A 27211-nucleotide genomic window follows, 5' to 3' on the forward strand; every position below is an offset into this window, starting at 1 on the left:
CAAAAACTAATAAGGCTGATATATATAAAGAGAATGTAGCGACTAGTTCCCATCCTGGTGAAAGGGCCTGTGATGTCAGAGCAGTCACGTGACACAGAGCGGCCGCTTGAGTGGGATTTAAATCTGTTGTTATTTGATCTCTGCTGCTGATCCTGCAGGGAATAGAATTAGATTTCTGCTTTCATTAGCGGATTACATTAGATCCCATATCCATGTTATCAGGAATAGTCTATTAACCCCTAATTTGCTTAAATAATGAGATACTGAAATCCTTATTATTGTCTATTTATAGCAAAATAATATTCTCTACACAATCACTGTTCTTTAAATCATGTGACAAGAAGGTTTAAATGTTTTATGGCTTTCAGTTTAGGACAAGAAGGGGTTAAATGCAAATCTTTAAGGGGTTAATTACTTGGTGTCAAAGAATGGGTTCAATTGCTCTGTGTGCAATGCTCATCTGATATGAAGAGGTTAACCACTAGACAGGATATGAAGGGGTTAATAGTTCCAAGTGGTTATCAGAAAAAGGCTCAGCGTTATGTTAAAGGGACAGTCAAAATACAACTTTCATAATTCCAAAAGAACATTTAATTTTAAACAAATTCCAATTTACTTCTGCTGTTTAATTTTCTTTGTTTTCTTGGTATCCTTTGCAGAACAACATACCTAGGTAGGCTCAGAAGCAGCAATGCACTTATTGAGAGCTAGCTGCTGATTGGTGACTGCACATATGCCTCTTGTCATTGCCTCATCTGATGTGCTCAGCTAGCTCTCAGTAGTGGGCTGCTCCTTCTTTAACAAAGGATACCAAATGAATGAAGCAAGTAAATTGGAAAGTTGTTTAATACTGTATGCTCTATCTGAATCATTAAACAAAAATGTTGGTTCCATGTCCCTTTAAAGGGAAATTAAAATGCAAAAAATTCTCTCACCTTGTTACAGCGTGCAATTTATTAAATTATTGACCCTAATATTCTTGTGTGCTTTAACCCCACATAGGTAAAAGTCTCCAGCTGAGGATCCATAAAGTATTACTGGCCCTGAATAGAACGTAGTCTGTGAGCCAATCAGCATTTGAAGTCCTATGACCCTGCCAGTCACTGGCTGTGGTCTGCTCAAGCTGGGTAATATCTCCTTATTCCTTCTCTCACACCTAGGCTGTTTCACTCACTCATATACACATTATTTCACCCACTCACAGATTGTCTCTCACCCACATTTCCTTACCAGTATATTTATAAAGGTTTGGGCAGACAAGCTGCAGTATCACCTAGTGAGGAGCACTGTTGTACAATCCTGCAACCTGATATCCCACGACCAATCACATCACAGCAGGGGTTGTCAATAACTTTGGTATGAATCACCTATGCAGCTTCATAAATAATCTCAACAGACTCAGTCTCACACACACAGACTTTATCACACACTCACACTCTGTCACTTTATCACTCAGACACCCACAAACTCACTCTAAAACACTCTCTTCACCCTCTCTCATCACCCCTCTATTTCCCCTCACTTCCCATAGTTTCAAGTAATCACCAATTCTAGTGATCACCTGATAGAAAAGGAGCCCATATTAGAAAGAGAAGATCCTCCTCTTACAAATGAAGGTCACATGACCAATGTACTGTATAAAACAAGACGGAAGCTCCTTAGAAGACAGCTCGAACATGAAGATCAGTAAGGAAGTGCCTCTGGAATTCCATCCATTATTAACATCTCCAGAAGAGAGGCAGATTATACTTATAAAGGTGAGGGACACAAAGAATTTGGGGAGAAAACCATAACAAAGAAATCTCCATTTAGCTTTGTGATGAGAGCAGGATGTGATGTCACTAGTTGGGGGCGGGGCTTAGGTCTGGTAGTCTGTGTCGCAGTTAGTTAGTGAAACCAACCTGACTAGATGTATATTTCTGTGCTCTGTAATAAAATAGAGTTGTACCATCATTGCTGTGTCCTGCATATGTCCTGCATCTCATGACATGGTGTCAGAAGTTCTGGCCTGCGCTTCTGTTCCTGATCGATTGCAATGTCAAAGTTTACCCCACCTGAGCCTTTTGACTTCTCTCAGCCTGCAGCTTGGCCCACATGGCGTCAACGGTTTCAGCGCTTCAGGATTGCTTCCAAACTGAACAAGGAGAGTGGTGATGTACAAGTTAATTCTCTTTTATACTCTATGGGGAAAGATGTGGAGCCAGTGTTCAATGCTTTTACTTTCCAAGAAGGGGAAGAATTTGACTTTGATATAGTTATGGATAAACTCAGTGCCCACTTTGTGCCCAAAAGAAATGTGATTCATGAGAGAGCTTGTTTTCACAAACGTAATCAGTGTGTGGGAGAATCTGTGGAGTCATTTGTGCGCAGCCTGTAAGAACTAGCTGAATTCTGTGAGTTTGGTGTTGCTAAAGAAGAGCAAATCAGAGACAGAATAGTTATTGGAATTGCAGATGCTGAAGTCTCGCTGAAGCTGCAGTTAGAGCCTGATTTAACATTAGATGGGGCTATTATGATGGCCCGCCAGAGTGAACTGGTGAAAAAGCAGAGTGCTGATCTGAGGTCTGAGAGTATTGTGGATGAAGTGCAACAGTCCAGGAAAACTGCAAGTGAAAGGCACAGTGTGAGCGGTAGATCTAAAATAATGGAAAGGCCTAGAAGTGGATGGGCGCAACATGCCGATGCACACGGTGCTACCGTGCCCATGATCAGAGTGTTATATGCCCGGCCAGAGATAAAAGATGCAGAAAATGTAACAGAATGGGCCATTTTGAAGTGGTGTGTAAAACTGAATACATTAAGGAGATGCAGGTGGACAGTGACCAGGAGGGTCAAGAAGTGTCTTTTGTGGGGTCCGTTGTGGAACGGCCAAGCTCAGAGGAAGATTGGAAAGTTACTTTTACTGTAATGGGAGCCAAAGTTGATTTTAAGATTGGCACAGGAGCAGATATCACTGTAATGTCTTTTGCTGAATTTATGAAACTGCCTCGACAGCCCCAGCTGGCGAAGGTTACTACAAATGTCCATAGTCCTGGTGGCCGCATTGATTTAGTGGGGAAATTTCTTGCCAGCTGTGAGTACAAGCAAAGAAAGTTCACCATGTGGGTGCATGTGATTCGAGGTCAGTGTGTTAACAATTTATTGAGCAGAAAAGCAGCCTGCGACTTGGGCCTCGTGGCCAGAGTGAATGAGATTTCCGAAGATATGTTTGGCGAGTTGGGCCTACTGAATTGCAAACCAGTCCGTATAGCACTTAAAAGCGACGCAGTCCCATACAGTATTTCTACTCCCCGTAGAATTCCGTTCCCGCTCATGCCTCAAGTAGAGAAAGAGCTTATGCGCATGAAGTCTATGGGGGTTATTGAAGAGGTTGTTGAAGCGACTGATTGGTGTGCCCCCATTGTTCCAGTTGCAAAGAAAAACGGAAAGGTGCGCATCTGTGTGGACCTGAAAAGGTTGAATGAGGCAGTGAAGAGAGAGAGATTTGTGCTGCCGACATTAGAAGATATAGCTCCAAAGTTGGCTGGGGCGAAGTTCTTTTCCACATTAGACGCTTCTAGCGGCTTTTGGCAGATCCCCCTGGATCCAAAGTGCCGCAAACTGACTACCTTTATAACACCGGTAGGTCGGTTCTGCTTCTGCAGACTCCCCTTTGGGATATCCTCCGCTCCTGAAATCTTTCAAAGGGAAATGAGTTCTCTCCTGAGTGACCATGTGGGCACAGCGGTTGTCATGGATGACATTCTAGTGTATGTGTCTACAGTGGAAGAGCATGATCAGCGTTTAAGTTGTGTGCTACAGGCTATCAAAGAGTCTGGGCTGAAGCTGAATAAAGAAAAATGTCATTTTAGGAAAACTGAATTATGCTACTTTGGGCATATCATCAACGGGCATGGCATCAAGCCAGACCCCGAGAAAATGTGTGCTATTGAACAGATGAAAAGTCCTTCTGATGTACATGAGCTGAGACAGATATTGGGCCTTGTAAATTACGTGGGCAAGTTTCTTCCAGATTTATCAACAGTTTTACACCCTATCATAGAGTTGCTTAAGAAAGACGTTGCCTGGGTCTGGAGACCTTCACAAGAAAAAGCTTTTCTGCAGGCCAAGTCCCTGCTGGGGTCTGCCCCAGTGCTGGGGTTCTACGACCCTTCAAAAAAGACTGTGGTTAGTGCCGATGCAAGCAGTTATGGGTTTTGGGCTGCACTCCTGCAGTTAAATGAGAATAAACTACAGCCCATCGCCTACTGTTCCCGCACACTGACGGCTGCGGAGTCAAAATACGCTCAAATTGAGAAAGAGTGCCTGGCTGCAGTTTGGGCCTGTGAGCGCTTTCAGCGTTATCTAGTGGGTTTGGAGAAATTTAGTCTGGAAACTGACCACAAACCGCTAGTCCCTCTAATCAACTCTTATGACATTGACAAAACACCCTTGAGATGCCAGAGACTTTTAATGAGACTGCTCAGGTTCAATGTTCAGGCAGTGCATGTGCCGGGGAAACAACTGGTTGTGGCGGATACACTATCCAGGCTCCCGCTGGCTGCTGCTGAAGAATCCTCCACAGAATCTGATGTGAAAGTGTACGTTGATTCAGTTCTGGCCTCTAAGTCCATTTCTTCAAGGAAACTGGAGGAAATAAAGAAAGAGACATATTTGGACACAGATCTGCAAGAGGTTATAAAGTACATAAAAGAAGGCTGGCCCGAGAGCCGGGCAGCCTGGATGTCTTTAAGTGCTTACCAGCCAGAGAGGTCGCAGCTCACGGAGCTGGAGGGGTTGGTGCTGTTCCAAGACCGCATTGTAATTCCTGTCAGCATGAGGAAGGAGATGTTAAACAGGATTCACGATGGCCACTTAGGCATTACAAAGTGCAGAGAAAGGGCAGCTTCAGCTGTGTGGTGGCCTGGGATCAGCTCTGACATTGCAAATCACGTGTCTAAATGTGCCTTTTGCCGGGAACGCCGGCCTACTCAGAGAAGGGAGCTCTTGATTTCTACTCCGCTGCCTGCGGGGCCGTGGCAGAAAATAGCTGCTGATTTGTGTGAACTGCATGGAAAAAAGTTCCTTGTTGTGATCGACTAATATTCCAGGTATTTGGAAATTGCACCCCTGAATGATATCACAAGTCAAGCCGTTATCATTCGCCTGAAGAGCTTGTTCGCCCGGTGGGGCATTCCAATGGAGCTGGTGAGTGATAATGGTATGCAGTTCGCTTCTACAGAGTTCAGTGCTTTCAGCAGGGAATATGACTTTGTACATTCCACGTCAAGTCCACATTATCCGCAGGCCAACGGAATGGCTGAAAGGGCAGTTCAAACAACAAAATTCATTCTAAAGCAATCTGAGCCGTACCTGGCCCTCTTGTCATACACGGCGACGCCCATTCAAGCTACCGGGTTTAGCCCGGCACAGCTGATGCTAGGACGCCAGATTTGCACCACTTTACCCTCAGTGGGTGTCTTCAAGCCGCCTGGCCCTGTTCCTCGGGACGAAGTCCTTAGGAGGGATGAAGAGGCCAAAAAGGGTTATCGTTTCTTCTACGACAAGAGACATTCTGTCAGGCCCTTACAGGAACTGAATGCGGGGCAAACTGTCAGAATTAAACTGGATGATGAGAAGAAATGGAAGACGCCTGCTACGGTAGTTGGCCGCTCTCCAGAACCAAGGTCTTATACAGTCCTTACTGAGGGAGGGACGGTTACACGCCGTAACCGAAGACATCTTCAGCCTGTACCTGAGAGTCTGGAACTGGATGCCTCAGTACCACCGCCGGTGGGATCCCCTGTTCTAAGAGAGGTGCCTTCCCCTCAGCAAGATCACAGCGGGGATATATCTTTGCCTCCAGCGGACTCTAATTCACCATCTTCTGTATCAGAGGACAGTTCATGCAAAGTTACATCAAGCGGAAGAGTGGTGAGACTTCCGGCCCGATATAGGGACTGACTTTAGCTAGAACAGTGACCGGAAGTATGGGCAGAATAATCCCATGGTCACTGTGGACTAGGGTAGTCTACCCCGATGTCCAAGTCAGGATGTAATTTATGTGTTTTTATTTTCTGAACCTATCTGTTTATATATTGTTCGAAAAAAAATGTTGTTGTATACTTTGTTCGTATACCTTGTTATTTGTTATATTCAAATGTATGCTTCGCCTTTGAAAAAGGGGAAGATGTGATGAGAGCAGGATGTGATGTCACTAGTTGGGGGCGGGGCTTAGGTCTGGTAGTCTGTGTCGCAGTTAGTTAGTGAAATCAACCTGACTAGATGTGTTTCTGTGCTCTGTAATACAATAGAGTTGTACCATCATTGCTGTGTCCTGCATATGTCCTGCATCTCATGACAAGCTTATCACAAAATAATGTGTTAGGAAAATGTATATTTAAAGGGACAATGTACTGTATTTTTTTCTCACCAAAGTACACTGAGATGTTATATCTCTTGTGTTCATCACGCCCCTCTTCAGATGTAATTCCAGCATCCTCTTCTGATACCACCTTTTCCCCCCATCTTCTCCTGGATCCTCTCCCACAAACCTCATGTCTAATCCTTCAACAATCCTTACACCTAGTGGCCTGGGTCTGCAATGGACTTTCGTAGGAAGCTTCTAACCCCATCAAAGATTCCTTGGCCCCAGGAAAAAAAAAGCCTATGTTTCAGCATGGGCTAGATGAGTTAGCTGGTGCTTGCAACAGAATTTGGGTCCCATTCCAACACCAAAAACCAAGTTGTGAACTTTTTAACTTCCTTTTTAACTCTAATTTGGCTTTCTGCTCCATCAATGTCTTTTTGTTAGCCATTTCAGCAGACCATGAACATCCTCAATACACTTGTTGGCCAACATTCTCTGGTTCGTCATATTATGAAGGTTATCAAGATGAACAGGCCTCCCTCGCCTAGTTTCTTCCATTTTTGGGATGGTTTTATTGTTCATTTCTAATTGTCCAGACATTAACCTTTCACTAAAACTTCTATAGTTTAAGTTAAGCTACTCTTGTGAGCCATCTTCAACGTAGAAAAAACACAGATGTTAAAGGGACAGTCTACCATATAATTGTTATTGTTTTAAAAGATAGATAATCCCTTTATTACCCATTCCCCAGTTTTGCATAACCAACAGTTATATTAAAGCACTTTTTACCTCTGTGATTACCTTGTATCTAGGAACCTTCTTCCAGCCCCCTGATCACATGACTGTGACTGTTTATTATCTATTGTCTTAAATTTAGCATTGTTTTGTGCTAAATCTTAAATAACCCCCTGTGCCTGAACATAGTGTTATCTATATGGCCCACGTGTACTTTCTGTCTCTTTGTGTTGAAAAGAGATTTAAAAAGCATGTGATAAGAGGCAGCCCTCAAAGGCTGAGAAATTAGCATATGAGCCTACCTAGGTTTAGTTTAAACTAAGAATACCAAGAGAAAAAAGCAAATTTGATGATAAAAGTAAATTGGAAAGTTGATTAAAATTATAAGTCCTATCTGAATAATGAAAGTTTAATTTATACTAGACTGTCCCTTTAAAGGGAAAGATTTCAAAAGGAATTTGTTTAATCCCAAAGGCGTCACATATCTTGTAGAATAAAAACTTCTCACAATTGCTACCCTTACCTGCCTTCTCAGCCTAGGTTGTGTGGCCCTTTATGTATTAAAGAATATGTCTCTTGTCTTAACTCCATCCGTCCTTGCTTTTCCAAACAGTTACTACTTTCCGATGTCACGGTTTGATAAACGTAGAAGCCAAGTGTGCCACTGGCAACTAGAATTTTACCCCTGGCTCCTAACTTTCTGGGTTATTCTCCATATAGCTATATACAAATACCACTGTCAGGCTCCTAATTATTATTACTGGCTCCTAAATTTTAACAAATTTTTAGACCCTCCCAATCCTATGTTTTTCCCTTCAAGCCTGTCTCTTCTTCTTCCATTTCCAGATGGGTTAAATGGGAGTTTATTTACCCCTCAATCTATTAGAGGAGCGGGCACTTCTAAAGCCTTTTTTAAATCGTGTCTACTGGACATCTTTAAATAGGTCAGATTGGGCTTCCACCTCAACTGTTCATCAATTTTACTATGAAACAACTTGGGGATACTCCTCTGTTGGTTTATTAGGTGCTTTAAACTTGCAAGAGAGTCTCTGATCTTGTAATGAAATTCTGATTGTCCTAGCCTTGGTGTAGTTATAATCTAGATTGTATTAAAGACACAGAGAAAAAAAAATTTTCCACCCTCTTTTTGCGTTCCCTACCTCTTATTTAACTTGTCAGTGCGACCTACTGTATTCTTTTACCTATTCTGAATCTCGCACGAGGATCAGGATTTCAACCTTCAAAGCTTTCATCTACACACTGTTTTTCACCTTTGTTGTCTGTTTAATTAGTTTCACACCCTGGTCCTTCATTAATAAATGTACTTTGTTCCTGTTACAGCTATAGGAATCAATATTGTAAGTCCCAGCACCCAAATAGTGCAGCTGCAAGTCTCCTAGGGGCCACTATCCTGGACCCCAAACAATCCAGAGAATAGCAAGCAAGGTGACAGCAGAAATATTTATTATTATATCACAAAGGCAACAAAAATAGGCAACGTTTTGGGCTCTTAACCCTTCCTCATGCCTCCTGTTACAGCTATGGCAGCCTCTTCTCACCTACAGATGGTGTTTGTTTTAAATTTTTGGGGGGATTTTTATTATTCTCACCTTCTTGGCACTTATTTCTCCAGTTCTTTCAGTTTCGCAGCAAATTTAAAAGAGGTTAAAATTCCTATGTTTGCAACCCTTATATCTCAGATGGAGTTTCTCATTGGTCACTCTCATCAGGTGATACCCTCTCTCCTCTCTTATTGGTGGAGCTTGTTGTGTTCATATTCATGCACGTTTTTTCTTTTTTTTTGGTATTAACACCGTTAGGACATTCGTTACTTTCCTAACAGTGCTGTGCTTTAATGCTGTTAGGACGGCATGGGACATCCTACCTTTTTTAGCAGCCTGCACTTTCCTCCTTTATTTAAGGGGAAATCGGACTGGGGGGGCGTGCCTAGCATCATAAGCAGCTCCCATGATCCGTTCCTGGCCTTGAAATCACGTGATCAAAAAAAATGATGGCGTGATTTTGTTTTTCAAGCAAGTGTTTACATTGGAACGTCCGATGTTAAGCACTCGCCCCAGGTTAACTTTATTAGTTTATATATCTTTTGTGCTGTAAACGCTACAGTTTTGAGCTGTAAAGAAGATAAAGTAAAATATGAGTCTTAGTGTCTTTAATATAATGTAGATTATACCTGCCCCAAGGCAATGATAATCAGAATTTTACATACACCGTTTCCTTTTAAGGAGCTGAAACTGTATTGTAGTCCACTTATCCTGTACTAGTAAAAAGTTGCAGGGGGCGAGTAAAATATTCTGGAAGGCACACAATAGACATGAAAATCTAGCATGACAGAAATGCTGAGTTGACTCACATCTTCTTAGTACCTGGAAAGTACACATTGTCCAAGAATTTATCTGAGAAGAACCCTCAGAGAGTAAGGTTGCAGCCCCTAACCCCAAGAAACACACCAAGGAGATGTCCTTGTGTATAAAGAGCATGCATGACGGGGCCCAAGCAGCTGCAGTAGGCCCTAATAGAAGGATGGACATGACCCGGCCCCATGCAGTAGAAGCAACCTCTACAAAGAAATGCTTCCAAGCTTCTTTATCTGTAAAGGAGGGTACTATTGCAAGCAGGAAGAAAAGGGGTTACTTAGCAACACTTCACGGACAATGTCTTAAATGCACCCACTCATGAAAACAATATCACAAGAATATGGACACTCAGGTTGTTTTTTTATTATTATCATTAAACAAATAAATAAGATAAAATAAATATATTTCATATACATGTATGGAAAGCATTGTATAGTGTTTGTAAATAATCATTTTTTTTTTTCTACCAATATAAAACTTTATTTGTACGTCACACATATACATTTTTTTGTGTATAGTTGAATTTGTATTGTATGAATACCTGTGACACTCGGTTTGTCATTAATAACCTCAATAAAAATAAGATTTACAGACAACACTAACAAATGTTTGATTATATGTAACATGGTTTTCTAAAAACCGTTTCAGTTTTGCATAGTAATTTTTAATGATAGTTTTGCAATTTTGTTCTGGATTACTAAGGCTTTGATACAAACCAAACAATTATGACCGTCTTCTTTAGTCAAATAAGAACAAACAGCGTAAATATTGATGCAGCAAAGACCACATGATTGGTTTTGAAACAAGCACATGTGTTCAGCTATGGCCCAAAAAGCTACTTCATTTGTTCCCTTTCTTAAAGGGATAGTAAACAGAATTTTTTTTATTTATGATTCCGATAGTATAGACAATTTTAAACAACTCTCCAATTTACTTCTAATTTCAAATTTACTTAATTATTTTGTTATCTATTGGTGAGGGAACAGAACTGCACTATTGGCAGCTGAACACATCTAGTTAGCCAATCACAAGAGACAAATGTGTGCAGGCCCCAATCAGCAGCAGCTTCCACTCGTGTATGATATGTGTGTATTATTTTTCAAAATGAGATACTAAGAGAACGAAGCACATTTGAAAATAGAAGTGAATTGCAAAGTGTCTTAAAATGACCTGCTCTATCTGAATCATGCAAGTTTAATTTTTACTTTCCTATCCCTTTTAAAGGGCCATGATACCCAAATGTTGAAACACTTGAAAGTGCTGCAGCATAGCTGTAAAAAGCTGACAAGAAAATATCTCCTGAACATCTCTTTGTAAAAAAGAAAGATATTTTACCTCAAAATGTCCTAAGTATTAGTTTATTGACCATTTTCCTGCCACTGATTGTTGAAGATTTAGGTATAAAATTGGGATATGTACAAATGACTTTTCTTTCTGATCAATAGATTGTAACCTGTTTAAAGTCTGTACATTTTCTTTCCAATAAAAATATTTTGGAAAAAAAAAATGTCCTAAGTATTCAAACCCCATTGTAAAGGACTTTAAGCAGCAAATCAGTATGTCTGTCCCGGGACAGGCAAGGGAGCAAGATTTGTGCACACTCATGCTATTTCCCTATTCAGTTTAAGGAAGTTTACTATGAAATCTCATGAGAGTTAAGTGAAATCTCATGAGATCAAAGTAAAAAAAGATTTCATGACCTCAGCACTGATGATGCCGATTGGCTGCTGTTCATTTATTCATTTTTTTTTTATCTGTAACTGGACAGCTGCTGAAGTACAACTTTTTACACAGATCTTATACTCTGCGGAGCTGAGAAAATTGTGAGGTAAATATAACATAGAGATGCTCAGGTGATATTTTCCTGTCAGCTTTTTACAGTTATACTGCATCAGCTTCAAGTGATTTAGCAAATGAGTATTATGTCCCTTTAAGCCAAATACTCTATTGGCTTTGCATGAAACATGATTGGAGACTGAAGAGGATGATATATATTGACATTACAAGAATTTATAACAGCTGCAAAATGTATGATTGAGTATACAAATCAGAGATGTATTAACTATTACAAACCTAGTATTATTACTTATATTAGAATAAGCTATCTTAAAAGGGACAGTCTACAACAAAAATGTTATTGTTTAAAAAGATAGATAATCCCTTTATTATCTATTCCCCAGTTTTCCATAACCAACACGGTTATATTAATATACTTTTTACCTCTGTGATTACCTTGTATCTAAGCCTCTGCAGTCTGCCCCTTATCGCATTTTTTTTGACAAACTTGCATTTTAGCCAATCAGTGCTGACTCCTAGTTAACTCCACGGGCGTGAGCACAATGTTATCTATATAATACACAAACTAACGCCCTCTAGTTGTGAAAAAAATGTCAAAATGCGTTAAGATAAGAGGCGGCCTTTAAGGTCTAAGACATTTGCATATGAGCCTCCTAGGTTTAGCTTTCAACTAAGACTACCAAGAGAACAAAGCCAAATTGGTGATAAAAGTAAATTGGAAAGTTGTTTAAAATTACATGCCCTATCTGAATCATGAAGCTTTATTTTTGACTAGACTAGCTCCTGCACCAGAACGTTTTTTCCCAGGATATTCCTAGAAACAGATCCATAACCCCATCACACAAAATAAAGATCCTCACACAAAAAATTGTTCATCAATCAGAACCTTAAAAATCTTTAGACATTTTTAGTATTTGGGGAAAAAAAAAAAAAAACACACAAAACAAAACATTTTCCAAATTCAGGACATGATAATGGTTTCTCCCCTGTGTAAATCTTCTAATGAATAACCCAGTAAGCTTTCTGAGAAAAACATTTCCATTATTCTTGTAAAGCAAATGGCTTCTTCTTTAAGTGAATCGTTTCATGTTTAATCAGCTCAAGCAAACTTTCCAATATGACAAAGTTGATGATTATTAAGCTGGTAATCCCATCTAAAACATTTCCCACACTCAGGGCAAACAAATGGATTCTCTCCTGTATGAAGCCTTTGGTGTCTTAAAAGCTTTGCCTTTTCAGGGAATCTTTTTCCACATTCTAAGCAAACAAACTCCTTTTCTCCTGTGTGAACCTTCTGGTGTCTAATAAGCATTGTCTTTCGTATAAATCCCTTGTTGCATTCAGCACATGTAAAAGGCTTCTCTCCAGTATGTATCATAATATGCTGTTTAAGCATAGTCAGTTGTCTAAAACACTTTTTGCATTCAGGACATTCAAATGGTTTCTCTCCTGTATGAATCCTCTGATGCTGTAAAAGTTTAGCTTTACTGCTTAAGCATTTCCCACATTCCAAACACAAGGCTTTTTGCATTCCCGTATGGATCGCCTTGTGGCTAGCAAGCTCTGGCTTTGTTCTGAAACACAGACTACATTCAGAACATGAGTAGGGCTGTTCAGGAAATGAGATCCGATTTACACCTGTATGAATTTTTAGATGTCTTGTAAGTATAAACTTTGTGCTGAAACATTTATCACATTCAGAACACGCAAATGGTTTCTCACCAGTATGACTTCGCTCATGCACAATTAAACTTGACTTTAGAGAAAAGCTCCTCCCACATTCTATGCACGCAAATTGTTTTTTTCCTGTATGCTTCCTCTGGTGGCTTATAAGAGCTGATTTACTGTTAAAACGTTTGCTACATTCAGAACAAGATACATTATTCTCTACTTTGTGAATTGCCTGGTGTTTAACATGGTCTGATTTGCAATTAAAATATTCCGGACAATCTGAACAGTTATACTGTCTGTTTTTGGCATGTGTTAGTTTGTGAGATAAATAAAGCGATTTCTCAGTAAAACATTCATCACAAGCTCGGCACTTATGCACCGTTACAGATATCTTTTTATTAATTTCCTTTGCGTGAGCCGTTTTCTGGAAACACCCCTTATTGGTCATATTTTCTTTTCTCGCATTCTCAAAGTTCATAACCCTTGGGACCTTATTTATGTTAATGTTAGTTGTGTCTTTACTATGCTTGAGAAAATGGATGTCTTCCATCAAAGAATCAGTTGCACTAAGGGAAACAGAATGGTCTTCATAGATTTTTCGGTAACTGGAACCTTCTGTCAAAAAAGAAACATGACATTTTTTTTTTCACTCTGTGAGGGTATTTTTGTAAACTTTACAATAAAAAAAAATAAAAACTGCAAGCTAAACAAATAATCTTTAGCCCCTCTGCGATCGCTGGCCGTAGCTAAACCCTGAAGGATGATTTACAGAGTTATTGGAGTGTGAGTCTCGCTGTCAACAGTGACAATGTACAATTTTTGAGGCATCAGAAAAGTATTGTTTTGGGGCAACCACAGGCAAATGTGATCTCTGAGACAGGGTATCTCATGCTGTTGCTGAATGCCTGCATGTGAAGCTATCCAGCAACAGTCAGTTAAATTGGTACTGTGTATACAATTGCTGTGACAGCCAATCACAGTGAGCTTATACTTAGAGACCTGAAGCAGAATTCAGATAGAACATACATTTTTATACAACTTTCCAATTTACTTCTGTTATCAAATTTGCTTTATTCTCTTGGTATCCTTTGTTAAAGGAAAAGCTGGGAGCTAGCTGAACATCAGGTAAAACCAATGACAAGAGGCATATATGTGCTACCACCAATCAGCAGCAAGCTCCCAGTAATGCATTGCTGCTCCTGAGCCTACCTAAGTATTATTTTATCAAATGTGCTCAGTTCTTTTGGCATCCTTTGTTGAAAAGTTGTTTAAAATTGTATGTTCTATTTGAATCATTAAAGGAAAATGCTAGGTTTCATAAACCCTTTAATGTCGCCTTCGATAGCAACAGTATAAATGTGTAATACTATTAGTATTAATGTATTTTAATAAAGTTTAATTATTTTTTTTTCTGTAAAAATGCATCTGGGTAAAGATCATGGGGTGTCTAGTTTCTACAAATATATACTTTTGTGCAGTACTTTTGACCACTATTAAAGGGACATAAAACCCAAAATGCTTTATTTTATGATTGAGGAAATGAATACAATTTTAAACAGATTTCAAATTTACTTCTATTATCTAATTTGCTTCATTCTCTTGATATCCTTTGCTGAAAAGCTGCAGATTGGTGGCTGCACATATAAGCCTTGTGCGATTGGCTCACCCATGTGCATTGCTATTTCTTCAACAAAGGATATCTAAAAAATGAAGCAAATTATATAATAGAAGTAGATTGGAATGTTGATTAAAATTGTATTCTCTATATAAATTAAGCAAAATTAATTACATAGCTAGGCTGCCTGGAACAGCCAACTCCCCTCCCCTTATCAGTGTTTACAGCTTCTAGGCATGCTCCAGCAGATAATACCTATGCATTTATGTATTCTGCCAAAACAACAATAGAAATAGATACAGCCATAGAAGGAAATGTGTGGAGGGAGTTAGAGCTTTGCAATCCAGAAACTAAAAAGAAAGGGTTAATGGTGAGGCACTGCAGTATAAATTTGCAGGTAAAGTAATTAAAGTACATATTATTATATTTTGTCTCTATCCCAACTTGTTTAATGTCCCTTTAAACTTACAGTACAAGCATAACAAACTTCTAGTTAAACCACTAATTCCACCCTTGTACTACTTGACCTGTACTTGCTATAAATTACTTTGAAACCTAGACATATGAGCTATTCCTAAAATCAGGATAGAACAATTGCTTTTTTTTTTCTTTAGCTACACTAGTTGTGTAAAAATTATTACAAATAAAGAAAACTAAAAAAATGCCTTTCCCTCGGTTCTCAGTATCAAATTCATATTTTTTGTTATTTTATGTTGCATATGGGGTATAACAAAAAAAGTCTCTTTTCTACATTAAAAATAGTATATTGCACTTAAGAGAGTGGATAATTACGCTGAAAATAAAAAGCACAATTGCCAAAATTGCCTCTCATTTAAGTACAGAAACTGAGAAAAACCTCTATTATGTCCATTTTTTTCCAATAAATCTAATTATTTTAATATGCAAGTCCTACTGGAAACTGCAGTAATCAGTTGTTAAACGGTTATAAACATAAAACAGTTCTAGATCACACAAACCATACAGGGAAGAAAGCCTTGATTAAACAGTTATATGCACTTAGAGGGATACTCATTCATATTCCATTTATTTTTTTAAAGAAAATATTGTTTTTTTATGGAGAAAAAAAAAGAGAGAAAGAACAAAAGTACATTTGGTAATATAAGTTAATTGGAAAGTGGTTTAACCCCTTCACTGCTAAGACTTTCACATCCTCTGTTTTGATACTTACATTTTAACACTACTGTAAGACATATTTCAGTGATTAAAGTGATGGTAAACAATATCTGTGCTTGATTTTATATATATATATATATATATATATATATATATATATATATATATATATATATATATATATATATATCAATATATATATATATATATATATCAAAAAATGTACACTGAGGAAGGGGAATGTTTGTCCCAGAAGCATCACAATACTAGTTTAAAAAAAAAAAAAAAAAAAAAGTGGAAGCCTGTGGTTATTCATTGGATATTTTTTGCTTTGCTGGCACCCTGGCAGTTTAGATAAGTGAGACTGCACTTCCTACAGACATTGCACATATATAAAAAATTAAATATTTTGTCCTTTTTATCATCACGGGTCGCCAAATATGAAATAGAGAAGAGGGTTATAATATAAACTAGAGGGGCCCCATTTGTGCAGTACAGAAATAAAACACCTTTTTTCTTTAACAGTGATCACCTGACTATACAGACAAAATCCATATATTTATTTAAGAGAGGGACTCGTCTAGTTTAAAGTAAACTTTATTAGGGGTCTGTAGTTGTAACAGTTTTTTTTACTGTGTCTATAAAGTCCCATTCCTCAGCAAAACCCCACGTGTTGCGGTTTTATTTAATTTATTTTTTGTAATGTTTGGGGGCTTGTAGCTTTCTGAGACCACTAACATTTGAAATACTAACAGAGAATTCATATGAGAGGTATTTGAAGTTTGTGTTAAGATCGAGGGTCTTAAGAACAGAAACTGTTTAACACTTGGGCCAATTAAGAATTATGGAGTATAACTAAGATTTAATGACAGCTAAGCCATTGATGCACTTTGCATATAATACATTTAGCCAAATAGATGATGCATAGAGAGACCAATTTCTCTATGTTGCCCCAGATTGGCTCACAGTGAGACATCAGGAGCCAATCAATTGCAGATAAGGCATTTAAATTAAGATGAAGTAGTTGGGAAAGTCAGTCTATGAGTAAGGCTATGAGGTAGCCTAAATGCATAAGTCAGCCCACCTGCAGGTCTTATGTCTCATTGTTTTTCATTACTGTAGAACATACATACATACATATATATACACACACACACACACACACACACACACACACACACAACACACAGAGAAAGTCCAGCACTCACAAGCTCTCAGCTAAGATTTAAAAGCAAAACTGAAAGGGTTAGTTACCGCATCTGGCCAAATGGGACAAGCCCAGGTACCACGTCAAGGTCCTTTCCAATACCTGGGATCCTAAAACAGCCACACAATGCAAGCTTTCAAATCCAAACAAACTGGGAACAAGTGAAGGGTGCACTTACCCAGCACTCACTTACAAGCTCTCAGCTAACATTTAACAGCAAAAATGGAAAGGTTAGTTACCGCATCTGGCCAAATAGGACAAGCCCAGGTACCCCGTCAAGGTCCTTTCCAATACCTGGGATCCTAAAACAGCCACACAATGCAAGCTCTCAAATCCAAACAAACTGGGTACAAGGGAAGGGTGCACAGGCTTATGTAATCACCCTAGACATATACAAAACACGGAAGGGGACTGCACTCTCATACCGGACCGGGTACACATCCCATGACCCGTCAACATGCTCAGCCCTGGGTGCTCACCGGCACTCACAGGAAGCTATGCTGTCCCCAGAGTCACAGTCAGTTAACCCCAGACAGGTCTGGGTGCAAGAACTATAGGGAAATTACAAAACAAATTAATACAACACACAGAGAAAGTCCAGCACTCACTTACAAGCTCTCAGCTAAGATTTAAAAGCAAAAATGGAAAGGTTAGTTACCGCATCTGGCCAAATGGGATAAGCCCAGGTACCCCGTCAAGGTCCTTTCCAATACCTGGGACCCTAAAACAGCCACACAATGCAAGCTCTCAAATCCAAACAAACTGGGAACAAGGGAAGGGTGCACAGGCTTATGTAATCACCCTAAACATATACAAAACACAGAAGGGGACTACACTCTCATACCGGACCAGGTATCTGATGACGGCACAACGCCGAAACGCGTAATACCGTTTTTTCCTGTGCTTGCAAGCCATTTTATGGTTGAACATTTGTTTTATCCTATTGCTAAATAAATAATTATATTCTAAAGTGCTTTCCTGTGCACCGCTATCTTTTTTTGTTTCTTCTACACATCCGATGAACCTGCAACATGCTCAGCCCTGTGAGTGCGGATGAGCACCCAGGGCTGAGCATGTTGCAGGGGGTCATGGGATGTGTACTCGGTCCGGTATGAGAGTACAGTCCCCTTCCGTGTTTTGTGTATATATATATATATATATATATATATATATATATATATATATATATATTTCCACTCGCACACTAGCCATTGGCGAGTTGAAATTTAACGGTGGCGAGTGAAAGATAGTGAGTGAATGTTGAATAATCATTCACTCACTATCCAAAGCTTGGTGGCGTATTGTAAGTTGCAAAGTTAACACACTGTATTTCCACAGTGTACTCTTATTAAAACATTGACAAACACACAATTTGGGCTAAAAATATGATCTAAAGGGATATTTTGAATCCATGAAAGGGCTAGGATATGTTATTCCTCTATGGCTGTAGAGACCCCAGTAGTGCTTAGACTTCTGAAAAGGGTAAACAAGTGCAGAGAGAGAGATATGGGAGAGGAAAAGTGAAAGAAAGAAAATAGAGTTAAGAAAGGGTGGGAAAAAAAGGAGATATGAGAGAAGGGAAAGAGTCTAAAGAGAAGATATTGCTTGAGCAAGAAGTGAGAGGGTAAAAAGAGAGATTGAAGAGGAAGAAGTGGAGAGTTAAGAGAGAGAGAGAGAGAGAGAGAGAGAGAGGGTTTGCTATGACCTTCCATGACTGTCAACACTCTCTTTCTACACTCTCTCAGTGGCATTAAATAAAAATGACTGCAAAATAAGGTGTTTCTACAATGTTATGTATGCAAAGAGGGGGTGGAGTAGTGGGTGTGTATATATATATATATATATATATATATATATATAAATAAATATATAAAAGTCCCAAGAACAGATCAGCACATCAAACGATAATACAGCAGCCAGGGTGCACTTAAATTAAAGTCCATAAATCCAAAAGCAAAAAAGGCACTCACTGTTCATAATAAAATATAACTTTTAATAAGCCAAGTTTAAAACAACATCTATATATATATATATATGTGAAGATTCTACTGGATTTCTCCTCATCCTTTGTCAAGTCTGAAGAATCTCCCCACCATCCAGCTCCCTTGACTGCCTGTCACTTCCTGGTTCCACCTCCTGTGTGATGTCACCAAGTACATTTGTGGTGATCACCAGCACTCCCATAGCTTTGGCAGTGCAGCCCACTATACCTCCAACGATCATGGCCTGAAGTGAAAGGGACAACAATATTGGATCAGTGATCCCACTTCATGATGAGAACAGGTCAACCTGGGCTCAGAGGCAGAAACTTGCATGATGACCCCTATACATTAACCTATATCTGTTTTTATCGAACAAGCCATGGTTAATTCTTGCGCTCTATGTTCTGTACGGCACTGCTATTTTTTCTTGTTCACTGGAAAACAACCTATTCCTTAGGGTTTAGTACTCACCTTTTGTGGTACTTTTAGGATTTGTTTTCTGGGGTTGATCATGACCTCTGACATATGGTTCTTCTTCTTGTTCAATCATCGCTATGACTGCCGGCTTCATATTAACACAACCTGATATACAGACCAATAAAATGCTCATGTACACGTTTTATATCATATGATGTACGTAGAATAACTATTTAAAATGCTGATTTAATCACAAACATGCACCAAGTACCCAGCATTTTAGGGGACTCTAAGATAGATGCAAAAGATATGGATGGGGGGGAGGTTCTTCAAATCCCTCAATCTCAGCTCCCTTAGCAGCTACAAACCTCTATGACCTCTATTTGTGGGTCACTCAGTGAAATTTCAATTACAATAGGATTTAAAAATATAGGTAGTAAAAAAAGGGGACAGTCTACTCCAGAATGTTTATTGTTTAAAAAGATAGATAATTCCTTTATTTTCCATTCCCCAGTTTTGCATAACCAACACTGTTATATTAATACACTTTATCTCAGTGATTACCTTGTATCCACCCCTTATCTCAGTTCTTCTGCATTTTAGCCAATCAGTGCTATCTCAAATAACTCCACGGCGTGAACACCATGTTATCTATATGGCACACATGAACTAGTGCTGTCTAGTTGTGAAAAACTGTCAAATGCACTGAGATAAGAGGCGGCCTTCAAGGGCTTATAAATTAGCATATGAGCCTACCTAGGTTTAGCTTACAACTAAGAATACCAAGAGAACAAAGCAAATTAGAAAAAAGTAAATAGAAAAGTTGTTTAAATTGCATGCCCTATCTGTATCATAAAAGTCTAATTTTGACAAGACTGTCCCTTTAACTAACAACTGTGTGAGGTATTCCCTTCCAATTTAAACATGATGTGATTGGTACGTCCACATTTTTCAAGATTGAATTACAAGGAAATGGGACAAAATAAATTATGTTGCTGGGTTGTTGTTTTTTACTACATATAATAAAACATTATATTACAATTGCAAAGTGTTCACAGTCCCTTTAAATACAGTTCTGGTTTTAATAAATAAAAAGAGAGAAGCGCTCAACCTGGGAACGAACAATAGCATAATAGCTTGTTCTATGGCTAGTTACCCCCCTAGAAGCAGCCTCTTTTTGCTTAACATGTGCCTTTCACAGTGAAGAACTTTCCTGTAGCATATCAGTCTGATCCTGACTTCACAGTACAGTCCAGCACCGAAATACCAGGCAATCCCTCTCTGAATGAGAGAAACCGCAAAACCCCAGACGTACGTTTCGGCCTATTGTGGGCCTCGTCAGTGAGGTGCAGCCATATCCCTCTAGGCACACTGAGCAACGGGTCCACGCCTGGATTCCCGCATCAAACTTAGGGAGACTTCCCCAAGTGTCATAATTTGTATAAATAAAAAGAGAGAAGCGCTCAACCTGGGAACGAACAACAGCATAATAGCTTGTTCTATGGCAAGTTACCACCCTAGAAGCAGCCTCTTTTTGCTCAATATGTGCCTTTCACAGAGAAGAACTTTCCTGTAGCATATCAGTCTGATCCTGACTTCACAGTACAGTCCAGCCCCGAAATACCAGGCAATCCCTCTCTGAACGAGAGAAACGGCAAAACCCCAGACGTACGTTTCGGCCTATTGTGGGCCTCGTCAGTGAGGTGCAGCCATATCCCTCTAGGCACACTGAGCAACGGGTCCACGTCTGGATTCCCGCATCACACTTAGGGAGACTTCCCTAAGTGTCATAATTTGCATAAATAAAAAAAAACAATAGGCTGAAACGTACGTCTGGGGTTTTGCTGTTTCTCTCGTTCAGAGAGGGATTGCCTGGTATTTCGGGGCTGGACTGTACTGTAAAGTCAGGATCAGACTGATATGCTTCAGGAAAATTCTTCTCTGTGAAAGGCACATGTTGAGCAAAAAGAGGCTGCTTCTTGGGTGGTAACTAGCCATAGAGCAAGCTATTATGCTATTGTTCGTTCCCAGGTTGAGCGCTTCTCTCTTTTTGTTTATGCAAATTATGACACTTAGGGAAGTCTCCGTAAGTGTGATGCGGGAATCCAGACGTGGACCCATTGCTCAGTGTGCCTAAAGGGATATGGCTGCACCTCACTGACGAGGCCCACAATAGGCTGAAACGTACGTCTGGGGTTTTGCTGTTTCTCTTGTTCAGAGAGGGATTGCCTGGTATTTCGGGGCTGGACTGTACTGTGAAGTCAGGATCAGACTGATATGCTTCAGGAAAGTTCTTCTCTGTGAAAGGCACGTGTTGAGCAAAAAGAGGCTGCTTCTTGGGTGGTAACTAGCCATAGAACAAGCTATTATTTGTTTCCAGGTTGAGCGTTTCTCTCTTTTTATTTATACAGTTCTAGTTTTGTCTAATACAACATTAGAAAGTGTGTAAATATTTATTTATTTACCCAGCGATCGGAGCATCTGATAATTATCCATCGTTACATTCCTATAGAGTTCCTTCTCCTCTTGCTTTAGACAATCCCACTCCTCCTTGTAGAAGTAAACAGCAACTTCATCAAACTCAAACCGCTCCTTAAAATGCAAGTAAAATAATGCAGAATAAATATCTATATTTTCTTTGTTGTAATTTATATTATTTTAAAACAGTTTTGTTCTGATTAAAGGGATACTGAAGTGGTGAAAGATAGTGCTACAAGGCTGAGTATAATAGCATATAAAGCAGTAGTATAGCTATTTCCTTAGTGAAAAACAATATTACAAGGGAAGATATCAGCACTCAAAAGAGTAGACTGATAATCAATACCACTACGCTGCAAAAGCCAAAAGCAAAATAAAATTTTTAACTATTATTCAAATCACTGTGCTATAGCACTAGCCAAAAAGTACATATGTAGTATCAGGCTAAGAGTGCATTTAAAATCCATTTAATTGACATCAATTCATGAAAACATTTGACATAGACAATAGATACAATTACTCACAATAACAAACACATGTAGTTTTCTAGCTGCAGACACAAAACAACAAGAAAAACAAAGAGGTCCTTTTAAACAGACGGATAAAGTTCATTGGCAAAGGTGCACATTTTTACTTACACCGGATGCCGTGGTTTCTCCTTCAGGTCTGTTTTGATCCTCCAAGTGTAAAGCCACTCTCTATATTTCGCCTCCTGTGAATTACCCGGCGTCTCTTTCAGTAAGTAAAATATGGCCGTGTGTCCGTATAAAACTCTCGAGAGTTTGAGAAAGACTGTTTTTTTTTGTGTTTTTTTTTAAATATTTATTTATGACCAGCAGCATATACCATTATACAGTTCAACAGCTTGCCGCATCACGCAGGATGCCAAGTCAATAGAACATCAAAACAAGCATGGAAACGAAACAAAAACAGAAAGAAATATATCAATAGATTAGCATAGACAATTAAGTTTCATGCACTCAGTGCCTTATATATATCGCTGCTGTTTTTTACCTTTTTTTAAACACATATATCACCTACAAAAAAAAACAGACTGTTACTAAGCCGAAACGCGTTACTCTAATTTTGGAACTATCCGGACACCGTAGTTGTATGTGGATCACACGGCCATATTTTACCTACTGAAAGAGATGCTGGTGTTCTGGTAAGAGGCCAAACTTTTCAAAAGAGCGAACCATGTCAATTCCTGTGACGTTACATCAGCTGTTTTACACATTTTGGCCCTAATGCACATGCGTGCCAGCGTCATCACATAAGTCACTGGTAAACTATTTAGACCTGTGAAATTCAGAAGCCTTTCTATGGTTCGCTCTTTTCAATAGTTCGGCCTCTTACCAGAACACCGGGTAAATCACAGGAGGCGAAATAGAGAGTGAAGGAGAAATCCACGGCATCCGGTGCAAGTAAAAATGTGCACCTTTGCCAACTAACTTTATCCGTCTGTTTAAAAGGACCTCTGTTTTTCTTGTTGTTTTGTGTCTGCAGCTAAAAAACTATTTTCTCTTCATCGCCACTCAGCGCCTGCAGCGTTACTGACTTTGACCACAGCTCTATGGACTTGTCTGCTTGTCTAACGAATTTGACAATCTGAACTTTTGAACTTTTTAACTGTATGTTGATTTTTTTTATGCGTTTGTTATTGTGAGTAATTTTATCTATTGTTGATGTCAAATGTTATTATGAATTGATGTCAATTAAATAGATTTTAAATGCACTCTTAGCCTGATACTACATATGTACTTTTTGGCTAGTGCTATAGCACAGCGATTTGAATATTAGTTAAACATTTATTTTGTTTTGGCTATTTCTTTAGCGCAGTATTTCTAAAATATCAATTAAAACTAATATATATTTTTTACACACCCAGCCTGATATTGCATTTAAAGGGATACTGAACCCATTTTTTTTCTTTAATGATTAAAAGGGACATGAAACCCCAAAAAAATTATTTTATGATTCAGAAAGATAATACAATTTTAAAGAACTTTACAATTTAATTATATTATTTAATTTGATTCCTTCTCTTGTTATCTTTTGCTGAAATGTTTATCTAGGAAAGCTCAGGAGCAGCAAATAACCTAGGTTCTAGCTGCTGATTGGTTGCTGCATATATATACCGATTTTCATTGGCTCACCCATGTGTTCAGTCAGCAACCAGTAGTGAATTGCTTCTCATTCAACAAATCATACCAAGAGAACAAAGAAAAATTGATAACAGGAATAAATTAGAAAGTTGCTTAAAATTGCTGCTCTATGTGAATCATGAAAAAAAAATTGGGTTCAGTGTCCCTTTAAAGGGACACTGAACCCAAATTTTTTCTTTCATGATTCAGATAAAGCATGACATTTTAAGCAACTTTCTAATTTATTCCTATTAACAATTTTTTTTTATTCTCTTGGTATCTTTATTTGAAATGCAAGAATGTAGGTTTAGATGCCGGCCCATTTTTGGTGAACAACCTGGGTTGTCCTTGCTGATTGGTGGATAAACTCATCCACCAATAAAGTGCTGTCAAGAGTTCTGAACCAAGAAAAAAGCTTAGATGCCTTCTTTTTAAAATAAAGATAGCAAGAGAACAAAGAAAATTTGATAACAGGAGTAAATTAGAAATGTGCTTAAAATTGCTGCTCTATCTTAATCACAAAAGAAAAAGGGTTCAGTGTCCCTTTAAGCCTAGAAATGGTCTTGGGCTAGTATGAAATAGGCTTTTTTTTTTTTAAAGGGTCATTATACAAAAAAAAGATGACATGCTCTTATTCATTAGATAAAGTTATTTTAAGGCTGCCGACCCTACACTTCTATGTGTTTAACATCTGTAAATGGTTGTGCGACTAGTTTACCAGGCATAGCGGCATTTTCAGCTGGCAGTGCAAGATGGGGGTCTCACTGAATGTGCTCCAAGCTGGGATATGAGGAGCATAGTGAGCAGAGGAAAGCAAACCATGCAAACCTTGGGAGCAATTTACAGGTTCACCGGTCACTATGGCAACCTAGCATCCAGTGTTTTTCGAGCCCTGATGTATGGTATACTATTTACAACATCACTTTTCATTGACACAAAACATTCCCACTGCTCAAAACTTTCTTCAATCGTCTCCAATTTTCCAAAATATTTAATTTGAGAAGAAAAAAAAAAAACCTTTAAAATGTAAAACTATTTTTATTGTAATTTGTGTAACGCTGGAGCAGACAGGAAATTAGCGACATTACCGTGAGTATCACACTTACCCATGGAGTCGCCATATTGTTTTCTGAGGTCAAGATATTCTCTGTATTCTTCATGCTTAATATAGAACTATTAGTCACACACTCTAGCAATAGATCTCCTTCCTTTCTACAGACAGACCTATACAGGACGTAGATATAATGCTCCATTAATAAAAAAAAAACACTTTAAAATAAAATGTACATTAGATTCAAAGTGTAATTCCTGTAAAAAGGTTTCCGAATGCAAAGTAATAGAAAGTGGTGTTCTCCTCAGGACCTTATTAGCGGGTGCACCATACGGCTCATTTTAATGACCACCCGGCTAAAATTGTAGCCAATATTAAGCCAACGTTAGCTAATATAAAACATGTTCCAATTTGTATTGCACAAATTATCATTAAATACATTTGTTAAATTATGCAATTAATTTGTGCTTTGGATAACTGAAAATGCTACCCGGCTGGCAATATTTTCTGTGGAGAACACTGGAACGTTAATATGTACTGTCATTTAATTTAGACTGCTTTTCCTGTAATTCAAATTGAGAGGCTGGAATAGATCCTTTAAAATCCTGAACGCTAAACAATAAAGTAATTTACAGTTATAAGTAGCACATTTATATTAAGCCATAATTAGCCACGGCACAGGCAGTAAGAAAAACATACTTAAAGTGATGGTAAACTCTCCCTTTTATAAAATAAGATCCGGAATATTTAGTGATATTTCAGATGGAGTTTCATTAATCAGTTGTAATGAAGTTGCCCTATAACTTACCTTTTAATATAGATATGAAATTAAAATTCCCCGCGCTCCGACACCCACTTCAAAAGTCAATTTTTCTGTTTGAATTGTTGTCCAACTGTTAGTTCACAGAAATATGGAATTTTTTAAGTGGGAGGCGGAGTGCGGGGAATTTGAATTTCATATCTATATTAAAAGGTAAGTTATAGAGCAACTTCATTACAACTGATTAATGAAACTCCATCTGAAATATCACTAAAGATTCTGCTTCATAAAAGACAGTGCCCCCCTCCTCTATACTTTATATAGACAGTGCCCCCCTTCCTCTATACTTTATAAAGAAAGTGCCCCCCTTCCTCTATACTTTATAAAGACAGTGCCCCCCCTCCTCTATACTTTATAAAGACAGTGCCCCCCCTCCTCTATACTTTATATAGACAGTGCCCCCCTTCCTCTATACTTTATAAAGAAAGTGCCCCCCTCCTCTATACTTTATAAACACAGTGCCCCCTCCTCTATACTTTATAAACACAGTGCCCCCTCCTCTATACTTTATAAAGACAGTGCCCCCCCCGCTATACTTTATAAAGACACTAGTGCCCCCCTCCTCTATACTTTATAAACACAGTGCCCCCCTCCTCTATACTTTATAAACACAGTGCCCCCTCCTCTATACTTTATAAAGACAGTGCCCCCCTCCTCTATACTTTATAAAGACACTAGTGCCCCCCTCCTCTATACTTTATAAAGACAGTGCCCCCCCTTCCTCTCTATACTTTATAAAGACACTAGTGCCCCCCTCCTCTATACTTTATAAAGACAGTGCACCCCTTCCTCTCTATACTTTATAAAGACAGTGCCCCCTCCTCTATACTTTATAAAGACAGTGCCCCCCCCATCTATACTTTATAAAGACAGTGCCCCCCTCCTCTATACTTTATAAAGACAGTGCACCCCCCTCCTCTATACTTTATTAAGACAGTGCCCCCTCCTCTATACTTTATATAGGCAGGAGCCCCCTCACATATACTCTGTAAGAGGTATAAGCCACAGTAGAAAAGCACAACCCCGTTACCTGCTACTGTGAGCTCCCCGTATTGCCCTCCTGGCTCCACCCCCGGTACATTACACGTGTTCCGCCGGGCACTCACATGGCCATAAGCACCAGGCCCCGGGGCACAGAAATAACTAATGTCCCTAACATCTGTCACTGCACTTAAAATTTACAGCATTTCAAACCTACACGGGATTACACAGATTGATATCGCGTTATTTACACGATAAAGGCCTCTCCGCCATCTTTATTAGGGGCAAATCCAACGCAGTAAGGGCAATCATTTTTTAATTTACAAAGTCCTTTCCAGTATAATTGAATATAAATGATGTGTTATGGGAAATCAGCAAAGATAACTGATTTAATAGCTAAAAACAAATAATTATAAAAATACAGATGTCTGCTAGTATATCAGCAAATAAACTCC

At 38.8% G+C, this 27211-nt stretch overlaps 1 protein-coding gene across 2 annotated transcripts; it reads right to left on the reverse strand.

Annotated features, from left to right (window-relative positions):
- Positions 1-12187: 12187 nt before the first annotated feature.
- Positions 12188-26976, reverse strand: LOC128667200 (zinc finger protein 501-like). 2 transcript variants are annotated; one of them, XM_053722131.1, is made up of 5 exons: positions 26806-26976; positions 25011-25128; positions 21748-21874; positions 19337-19447; positions 12188-13542 (listed from the first exon to the last, which is right to left on the reverse strand). In XM_053722131.1, exons 2-5 carry the CDS (start codon positions 25062-25064, stop codon positions 12356-12358), a joined length of 1479 nt encoding a protein of 492 aa, XP_053578106.1. In that variant the 5' UTR covers positions 25065-25128; positions 26806-26976; the 3' UTR covers positions 12188-12355. The 2 variants fall into 2 exon arrangements, with proteins under 2 accessions (XP_053578106.1, XP_053578107.1); XM_053722132.1 differs by lacking the exons at positions 21748-21874; positions 26806-26976 and having other exon boundaries at positions 25011-25130.
- Between the last annotated feature and the right edge of the window lie 235 nt (positions 26977-27211).

This window comes from Bombina bombina, chromosome 7 (assembly GCF_027579735.1).
Source record: "Bombina bombina isolate aBomBom1 chromosome 7, aBomBom1.pri, whole genome shotgun sequence".
NCBI lineage: Eukaryota > Metazoa > Chordata > Amphibia > Anura > Bombinatoridae > Bombina > Bombina bombina.

Coding starts and splice junctions, on each gene's coding strand:
- LOC128667200 (XM_053722131.1), bottom strand. CDS start 25,064: ATGAAGAATACAGAGAATATCTTGACCTCAGAAAACAATATGGCGACT. Junction 21,875..25,010: donor ACAATATGGCGACTCCATGG/GTAAGTGTGATA, acceptor TTGCATTTTAAG/GAGCGGTTTGAGTTTGATGA. Junction 19,448..21,747: donor TCAGATGCTCCGATCGCTGG/GTAAATAAATAA, acceptor TCTGTATATCAG/GTTGTGTTAATATGAAGCCG.